We start from the raw sequence: 10,096 nt of genomic DNA, 5'->3' as shown, positions 1-10,096 counted from the left end.
GTGAGTGAGTGAGTGTGTTATTAGTCACTGCATGACAGAACAGCTCCGCTCTTTCTTATTGACCAGGAGCACTTTTCCACAAAGAGATGTGAGCTGCAAACTTTACACATCCACTGTAGGCTTACACCAGTTCCCTGGTTAGGTTGAGATCAATATCAAATCTCTGCCTTGTATAGAGTACATGATAAATGCATGTATTTCACAAAAGTAATAATAATAATAATAATAATAATAATAACACAAACGGGTTTGTTATTGTGTTCAATTTATTTATAATGTACCATTAAAAAAACTGCAGACAATCACAATATCATAGTATCAGTACATTTTATATCAGGAAAATGGTTGCTAAGTGTTTTTCCTCCAAATTATAGCACCTAATTTTACATTCTATTTATTCCCACATTTATTGATGGAATGTGACTTTTCCAATAAATGGTCTTTACAAACGATTGGATTATAATTTTTTTTTTTTTTCAAGGATTTGCACAACTTTCCAGCTATTGCAATTTGTTGTTTAAATATCCGAAACATTATTACTGCATATTTTGATCGTCAAAGTCTATAAACAAGTGTGAACGTCCCCTAATGTCATTTAGACTTTATTCACATACTGCAACAGCACAATAAACTTACTGACACACTGCCATACTGCATCATTGTCCTTCATTGTGTCTTCCTTTTGATTCAAAATAAAATTGAGAAAAGGCTGCACAAATGTACAGCCATAAAAACTCCAAAAACAAATACTGAGAGCCTGTAACCAACTGGGGGGAAATCATAAACCGATGCATTAAAAACAAATTATTTCATCAAATTATTGACTAAATATTTTAGCATTAACTGATCCTGCTGCTTGTAGATTTCTAGCAGATAGTAAGTATTCTATCACAGACTGTTTTTATTCTATCACAGGCTGTTTTTCTGTGGTTTAGCCTCTTATGATCAAGCTGTAGTTTTCAGCAGCTAATGCTCTGTTTGAAAACAGTGTGAAAATAGAAATAAAGGTAGTTTATGACGTTTAACATAAAGACGCATACAGTACAGTACAAAATGTAAAGAAATGCTGTAAAGCAAAGATGATTACATTAATCTGAGCATGTTAATCATACAACATGTAGAATTCTGATTTAGGATTAAAAAATACTCCCATAGACTTTGCTCTCTTTGGGAGTAAACTGCTGTTGCAACCAACTCACAGATTAATGCTGTTCTCCATCCCTTGGATTATTCTGATGGCTTTAAGCACTCCTTATTCAGAAAGAATTCAATCTAGCCATGGGGGTCACAGTCCAGTGACTTCTGTGCCGGTCCCAAGCCCGGATAAATAGAGAGGGTTGCGTCAGGAAGGGCATCCGGCATAAAACATTGCCAAATCTAACCATGCGAGTTGTCTCTTTGGGTGTGACAAGATTGGACAGGATTCGGAACGAGTACATCAGAGGGACAGCCCATGTTGGACGTTTGGGGGACAAAGTTAGGGAGGCGAGATTAAGATGGTTTGGACATGTTCAGAGGAGGGAGAGTGAGTATATTGGTAGGAGAATGTTGGACATGGAGCTGCCAGGCAGGAGGCAAAGAGGAAGGCCAAAGAGGAGGTATATGGATGTAATTAATGAGGATTTGAAGCTAGTGGGTGCAAGTGTTGAGGATGCAGAAGATAGGGTTAGGTGGAGAGAGATGATTCGCTGTGGCGACCCCTGAAGGGAAAAGCCGAAAGAAGAAGAAAGAAAGATTCAGAAAGAATTCAAGGCTTGTTCAAAACACATAAGGTGCGTCCCAATTCACATACTTTTGCACTGTTCTTTTCCATTGCGTAGTATAAATAATGCCAGTAGTCTGTTCACACTGAAAATTCAAATAACAAGAAGTGCACTTCTGGACCTGGACATATTCAATCAAGAAAACAAAGTGTGGAATGTTTGATACTTCATGCACTTAATGATCCCTACTTTGTTTAAGCTATCTTTGCTTTACTTTTGCCATTGACTAGAAAACGGCTTATATTTCCTATTAGAAAAAAGCACGTTTGTATTCCATTTGACAAAATACTACCCTTCTAAAAGTCATACACTCGACAGTACAGTACATAGTGTGAACTAGTGGTGTTTAGTATGGAAGCATCGGATCACTCCAAGTAATCGTGATTCAGGGAATATATTTTTCTTAAGTTTACAGAATTGTGGTTACAAATTTTACTGTGTGCATTAGCATGACTGTTATTGGGTACCATGTAAAATAGACACAACAATAGACACAACAACATACAAACTTTCTACACCATTCTAGCTAACAATCTAAAAGTAGAGAGAACAATCTCTGCTCTCTGGTCACTTGTGGTTTTTGTTTGATTGCTTGTTTGTTTTATTTTGGGTTTTGAGTTTCTCAATTTGTAATCTGTCTTCTTTATTCATTTTTAAAATCCAATCTAGACGCTAAATAACTTCACAACTGCCAATGATCCAAATTCCACAAGAATGATTAATCCATTGACTACCATCTAGAATTCATTACCATGTCTAGCTTTGGTACAAACCTATGCCTATGAACAAAAAGTTAAACTTAAGTTTTTGATAGAGGTGTGTGTCTATTTTTTTATTAATTTTGTTTCTACTTGTTTCTTATTTTCTGTGCAGAATATGTCACTTCCAATACGCTCCCATGTTAACCAGCATGGTCTTTCTTTGTCCTGTGAGAAAAGCTGCCCTACCCATGTGACAGCAGAATCTGTCCGTGCAGCATTTTTATTGTGTCCAGCAGGATCCCAGTCCCAACACTCATCTCTACTCTGACTCTCATCTGCTTCATTTACTGTCTCACTCTTCCGCACTCCTGACTGCCTATCACTGTGAAATCAGACATATTTCTTGGCTGAAATTAGGCCATTGTGATCTGTGTATGACCTATGAAACAAATTTCTCATCAAGTCCAGGAATTGATTAAGAATCATTATGTCTGAAGTGTTTAATTTACAGATTCAAAACTGTATAGTACTTGAGTAATAATTGTTTAAATCAGTTGTAATAATACAGTTGTTTTCAGATAAACAGGATGTTTTGGACAAAGGTTCTAAACCATATAAACCATGTGTTGTTTTTTCTGCTACCCATCAGCCACTCTGTAGCTATTTCCTGTTTGATGCACGGTTGTTTTGTTCTTGGGAAGTGTCTGTCCTTGGGTTGGTTTTTAATTCTTATGGGTGTTTCCTGGATCACCATCAATCCTTTTCTACCTTACAACAAAAACAATAATATTTTTACAACAAGTAATATGTTTAGGTATTTAACTTTAGTCATCAGTCCTGGGCAGGAAGAACACTCTGGGTGGTGGTTTTCCTGTTTAAGTACAGCATGATATCAAGAACATTATATAACCTGTATTTTATGATTTGAGATTATGGGTTTATGTAAAACCATAATTTCATTTTTGATAAATGCATTAGTCTGTTTGAATGTTGCAGGCTAGGATGTACCTTTGAAGAATGACAGATGATATGGCTTGTGGTAAGTCTTGTCTTAGTGGTTAAGGTGTTAAAGACTAATGATTGGAAGGTTGTCAGTTCAAATCCAAGGACTCCCAAGTGGCCACTGTTGGGCTTTTGGGCGTGGCCTTTAATCCTCACCTGCACTGTTGTATAAATTTGTTAAATATACCTTTCTCTGGATAAGGGTGTCTGCCTAATACTGTAAATGTCACATACCACTATAAAATTCTTATGCTTATGTTGTTAAGGGGTAAATGTTAATGCTCTATGTACTGTAGAACCCTACAACAGATTGCTTTCCTGTCTGAAAGAATTTTAAGAACCAATTTGAGAAACCCATTTTTATTAACCACACAAAGATCTCTCAAACAGCTATTTTTCTGGCAGCACCTCCATGTCTTCAATATGCACAAAACTTATGGACCTGAACCTGAAAGAGCAAACAGACAGCATTTATAGTTAAGCTCTTACAACACTGTTTGCCATACATCCAACATCCACTTCGAAAGGAATACCTGTACACCTGCAGCACAATGCATAAAATCATGCAGATACAGGCCTTTGGGTAAATTTCACATCAAACACCAGAATGGGAAAAGTGGGATTTCTGTTACTTCAATAGTGGCATGGTTTTTGGTGACATATGGGCTGTATTGAGTATTTTAGAGTATTGCTGATCTCCTGAGATAGAGACAGAAGTCTCTAGAGTAAAACAGTGTTAAAAACATCTAAGAGGATCTGCTGGCTGAGACTCCTTATTGATAAAAGAGATCAAAGGATAATGAGCAGACTGGTTTAAGCTGACAGGAAGTAAATCAAATAATCACACTGTATAATTATGGTGAGCTGAAAAACATCTCAATCACAACACATGAAACCTTGGAGTGGATTGGTTACAACAGCAGAAGACCACATCAGGTTCCATTCCTCTCAGAAAAGAACAAGAATCTGAGCCTATCATACCATATCATACTGGAATGTTTAACCGCCTGGTATTTTTTTCCAGACTTGCCCAACTGTCAACACTTGATCAGCTTTTGTCTCTATGATTGCTGGTCATGGCTGACAGAAGTGGAACCTGATGTGCTCAATGCTTGATGTTTTTGCATTTCGAGATACTTTTCTGCTCAACATGGTTGTGATTAAATGAGTTACTATAAACTTTGTGGCAGTGCAAACAAATCTGGCCATTTTTCTCTGACCTTTCTTAACAAACCGTTTCCACTCAGAGAACTGTTGCTCAATCAGTGTTGTTTTTTCGTTTGTTTTTCACATCATTCAATGTAAACTCTGCAAACCAGCCCATATGGCAGCAACACGCCATGCCACAGTCACATTTATTCCTGATTCTGAAGTAAAGTGGATGATGTTTGTATATCTTTCTGATACACAAATAGAATAAACTGGATTAAGCTGACAGAATAGAGAAAGAGTCTTTGCATTGACAATTTAATTTCAGCTTACATGTCCTTTAAATTTGGTCTTGTAAAAACAACCGAATTTTAGCTCAATAAACCTTCTTTACAAACACACACTGTTCTTTTTGGCTTTTGTAGCACATGGAATTTTCTGTGACTCATCTGTCCAGCAGTTGGCAACAGTTTGCATAAAGGAGGAGGAAATAACAATTATCAAAAACATACATACATCATTCAGAAGAGCAAGAGAAGGCAATCTGGCAGGCAGCCCTGTTATTCCACAGCCACATGTGGAACACACTGATGTATATGAGCTTTCAAATATGACAAACAAATACACGTGCTTCAGTCATTAGAATATTTTTAGTAGTAAATTTATTAAGACAAAGCAAATCAGCAGCTACAAACCAAAATTTGCTCTTTGCGTGTAAAATTATTTTATACAAAATATTTTAATTCTGTCTCTTATTCATACGTTTCTTTACAAACATCTAAAGTAAATAGTCCAAAGGTGCTAAAATAGGTTTAAATATGCTGTAAATATTGTTTCAAATTAAAGACAAAAACAAGAGAATTCTTTTTTTTGTTTGTCATGAGCCACATCTAACCTGACAGGAAAAAAGAACAGAAATCATGCTGGAGAGTTACCTCAAATATTTTGAAGTCAATAATTAATTAAATCTTTATTTAAAAATAACCAATGGTAAATGAAAGATTAACCATGCGGTCAATTCTGTCAAGTAAAAATATTAAATATTATTCAAATATAGAAATAAATATAGTTTCTTTCCTGAATTGTGTCTTGTTTGTGTAATGAGGGTCATCACAGGGCTGTAATGGAGAAAATGTTTGGTTTCTACTTTCACCAAGTCTGGGAGAGGTGGTTGGGACACAACTTGCTCATGTTTTCCACTCTGAGAAATTGATAGTCATTATACACGGGCAGCCAAACAAGACCAGTTCCAAAGAAAGCAAATTATAAAAAACGCCCTGGTTTGCTTCTTGGATGAATAAAAGAGAAGTTCTGTTTAAAATCCTTGTGCAATATTCTTCTGCAAACGTATCACATATAAATTATGTAGTAACAAATTATTATTTTTCTCTATGATCAGATATCTTAAGCATGTACATATGTAAAATACAACTCTTCACAAATCACAAATGTACAAGAAGTTTGTTTACTGATGTTTTAGATCTTGTCCTTCAAACAGTACTGTAGGCAGAGGGTTCTTCGGGTGAGCAGCTGGGTGGAAGTGAAACAGTCTCAGTGGCAGATAGGTTGTTGCTTAGCTCTCTCAGTGACTTCTTAGTAATGCTTATGAAGGAACCTTTGATAATTGCCCGCACATTCTTACTCAACAGCCCATAGAGTATTGGGTTGATGCAGCTGTTGAAGAAAGCCAGGCTGGTGGCCAGAGGGAAGCCCACATTCAGGACGTGACCCAGAAAGATTGAGTGGTGCATCGTGAGCTCCATAAGGCTAAAGGTGTGGAATGGCGCCCAGCACAGGAAGAAGGCCACGACAACTGCTGAGATCATTTTAGAGAAGCTGGAGAAGCGTACATTGCCAAACTGCCTCATCTTACCAGTCAATAATATTGCAGTCACACTGATGGTGAGGAACGGCAGGAGGAAGCCAACTGTGGCACGGAGAGTCACCATAGAAATGTGTCTCACCTTCCTAACATGTGCATCCTCATTATGGAAGTTGTTGAAACACACAACCTTTTTGTTATACTGTAGTGTTTCTCTAAATATTAGTGCTGGACTGCTTAGGAGGCTGGACATCACCCAGGTCAATGCACAGATAATCCAGGCCCGTCGCACGGTACGGAACCTTTGGTACCAAGTAAGGTGCACGAGAGAAATGTAACGGTCCAGACTGAGCACAGTGAGGAACAGCACACTAGCATACATGTTCACTGTGCACACAAAAGAGTTCAGCTTGCACATTGTCCAGCCAAAGATCCAATTAAAATCACGCAGCACATAATCAATGGAAAATGGTAGGAAAAGGACAAACACAAAATCTGCAATAGCAAGGTTCTGCAGCCAAACACTGTTAGTTGTCCTTTTGATTTTGAAAGCAGTGACCCAGATCACAATGCCATTCCCAATTATACCAATCACAAATGCTAAAATGTAGATCACCACAGAAATAATATGCAGAGTTTCCTTCTGGACATAAGTTTCTCCTTTCTCCTCAAAGTCCCCATACTCCAGATATTCATAAGAGATATTGTCATAATCAATGTCCTCCACGACCATCATTGTAGAAAAGATTATATGATAATTGCTGTGGAGGGAAAAAAATAAAATATATTCACTGCAATGTGGCTGTAATTTAAAAAAATGTAGAGAAGAACAACCTTGTAACTCTAAAATGCAGTAAGGTCAGGTAATTGCTCTCATAAGTGAAAAGTGATACAGCTGTAACTGTCACTAAATTGTTATTCAGTTCTCCATTAAAACTTCACAGAGATATCAGAACTGATTCTTACCGTGTGCAGTGGCTGAACAGTTCTGCACTAATGCACAGTTCTGATCCACTCCTGGGCTTTAGCAGTGCAGATTTTTCCCTCTCTGCTGTGTGTTACCCCACTTCATTCCACAAAAACAATATCATCCACAGAGTCAACACTGTAAGAAAAAAACATAGAGAGAGAGAGAGAGAGAGAGAGAGAGAGAGAGAGAGAGAGAGAGAAAAACCCCACAGACAGACTTTGAGGGCAAGCATGCGGAGGATAAAATGGAGGAATTAACAGAGGCGTCCTCTCGCATACCTTGTATATCACTGCATCTACACAGATAATGACCCATTGCTAATCATCCCCACATCCTGACATCCTGTCTCCTCCTATTTTGCCACTCCTCCTATGAGTTTCACAAATGTTTGTCATTCAGCTAACCCTGCTCTCCACAGTCAGGAAAAATCTCAGCCACAGGTCACCCACACAGTCAATAGTGTCTCCCTTCCCAGCTCATGACTAACCCTTATTCAAACCTCATGCATCATTCAATTTAAACACGTTCATGCATGTGTGTTTTTTTGTGAATGTGGTCTGACTGTAGACTCAAGCTCAGGCTGTACTAAATAGTATTACGTGTGTAGTGTATTTGTGTATGCTGGATGGGGAAGTAGCCTTCTGACTTGCTGCATGACTTTTTGAAAGTTGGGTAACACAACAGTTTGGTAATCATGTGAATTTTATCCTATCTAATTAGAGCATAGACAAAAACACACTTAAACAACAACACACTTAAGAGACCGTTAAGGTGGAAATACAGAAAATATTAATTAAGCTCATTTTAAGATTTTTTTTTATTGCTTTCACTGTTTCACAATATAAACAATCCATTACTGATTTAAATACAATTTGTACTTTTATTACAACTTCATTCAACACTTTCTAGTTTAACTTTCATTTTTCCTGTAGTTTTACAGAAATTAAATGTCACTTTATTAAATCATATAGAAATTCTAAAGCTTATATCACAACATAATATGAGGTAACATAACTAGTACATGCACAGCAATTGTCTTAGATGATGTAATGTATTTTCACATTAATTCATAAGCCTTTGTTTTGTTTTGTTTAGTTGGTTGTTTTGCCATTTTATTTATAAACCTATGCAAGTGTGCACTTTTTGTGGTTCATATTATGAATCAGTTTATTAATATTATATTATATATTATAATATATTAATACAGTATAGTCATATTTATTAGTATTTATTATCATTATGATTAGTAATATTTGAGTGATTATTAATATGTATTATTTCTATGCGCATATACTAATTTTTTAAAGAAAATACTATAAAATCTTGCACCGATCAACAGGTTATCTAATTCACACAAGAAAAAGAGAGGAAAAAGCCATGCAAACAAATCATATATGTATAACTTATATGTATTTATTATGCTAGAAGTAGCAGAGATTTCATTACAACAGTAAAGTGAACGGTGAGGTCTGAACACGAGCCCGTTATAAACATGGGGATTAAATGGCGCATAGAAATGAACACAGAAGAATGGAAAAACTCTCGTATCATTATATTATTATTATTATTATTATTATTATTATTATTATTATTATTATACAGACACCGAACACTTACCCTTCAACTCGTCCAGCACCAGTTCATATAGGCTGCGATAAGGCTGGTGTTGGAAATCTCGCCCTTCCGCGTTTTCTTTAGCCTTTGCTTTAGAACAGGATGCGCTCCAAGATCTAGCAGTGCAGAAAGACTGTGTGTGTGTGTGTGTGTGTGTGTGTGTGTGTGTGTGTGTGTGTGTGTGTGTGTGTGTGTGTGTGAGAGAGAGAGAGAGAGAGAGAGAGAGAGAGAGAGAGAGAGAGACAGAGAGCGTGTGTGTGTGTGTCCTGCTTCAGTCCAACAACCAATGCGACACGTCACACACTGCGGCTGCAGAGGAATGAAGACAGGAATGCAAAAACGTCTCTGCAGGAGGGAGGACGTTAAAAAAAAAAGTAAAAAGACAGATCTCAGAAACTATAGAGAAGTCTATTGAAATACATCATCAGAGCTGTTTTGGATGTTCAAGAGGGATTTGCACAATATTAAGAAGGTTTTATGACTGCTCGGTGTAGACAGCTTGGCACAGTGTGGTACAGAGCAACTGAAACCTGGAATTCATTAAAATACAAGGTTGATGGTATATACATTCTGAGGGTTGGGAAAGCATAGTTTTTGGGAAAACAGGTCAATTTTTTATTTTACTTTCATCAGAGTTTCATCTGCATAACAGTAGGAATTAAAACTGTTTATTCATTTAACTGACTAAAGTGAAGAATGCATATGAAGGACCAGGAGCTGCACTGCAAAGTAGAGATAAATACATCAAATATCCTGGTTCATACATTTGGTTAATCATTCCCAGTGGGCATGTAAAGAATCTTTGAGATGCATCTGGCTTGATCACAAAGTAAGCTTACTTTTCTCTTTGATGCTTCCCAAAACAGCATTTATGTTGATGCCACCTTGCGTAACACTGGCACAGCAACAACATGGCATCCTGAAGTAAAGAGCCAGCCACAAAGCAACTGCTGATATGTGTCTTTAACTGAGTCCTGGTCTGCAATTTATCTAAGGCCTAGCTTTGTGTGTGTGTGTGTGTGTGTGTGTGTGTGTGTGTGTGTGTGTGTGTGTGTGTGTGTGTGTGTGTGTGTGT

At 37.1% G+C, this 10,096-nt stretch overlaps 1 protein-coding gene across 1 annotated transcript; it reads right to left on the bottom strand.

Moving 5' to 3' along the window:
• Positions 1–5,254: 5,254 nt before the first annotated feature.
• On the bottom strand, positions 5,255–9,228 carry cmklr2 (chemerin chemokine-like receptor 2). The gene is made up of 3 exons (XM_060876599.1): positions 9,025–9,228; positions 7,404–7,542; positions 5,255–7,198 (listed from the first exon to the last, which is right to left on the bottom strand). The coding sequence occupies exon 3, from the start codon at positions 7,171–7,173 to the stop codon at positions 6,106–6,108; it is 1,068 nt and encodes a 355-aa protein (XP_060732582.1). The 5' UTR covers positions 7,174–7,198; positions 7,404–7,542; positions 9,025–9,228; the 3' UTR covers positions 5,255–6,105.
• Positions 9,229–10,096: the final 868 nt, after the last annotated feature.

This window comes from Tachysurus vachellii, chromosome 8 (assembly GCF_030014155.1).
Source record: "Tachysurus vachellii isolate PV-2020 chromosome 8, HZAU_Pvac_v1, whole genome shotgun sequence".
NCBI classification, from domain to species: domain Eukaryota; kingdom Metazoa; phylum Chordata; class Actinopteri; order Siluriformes; family Bagridae; genus Tachysurus; species Tachysurus vachellii.
Note: the sequence above shows the minus strand (reverse complement) of the source record. Positions and strands in the feature narration are given on the sequence as shown.

Excerpts from the sequence above, each read along its gene's own strand:
- cmklr2 (XM_060876599.1), bottom strand. The coding sequence starts at position 7,173 with ATGATGGTCGTGGAGGACATTGATTATGACAATATCTCTTATGAATAT.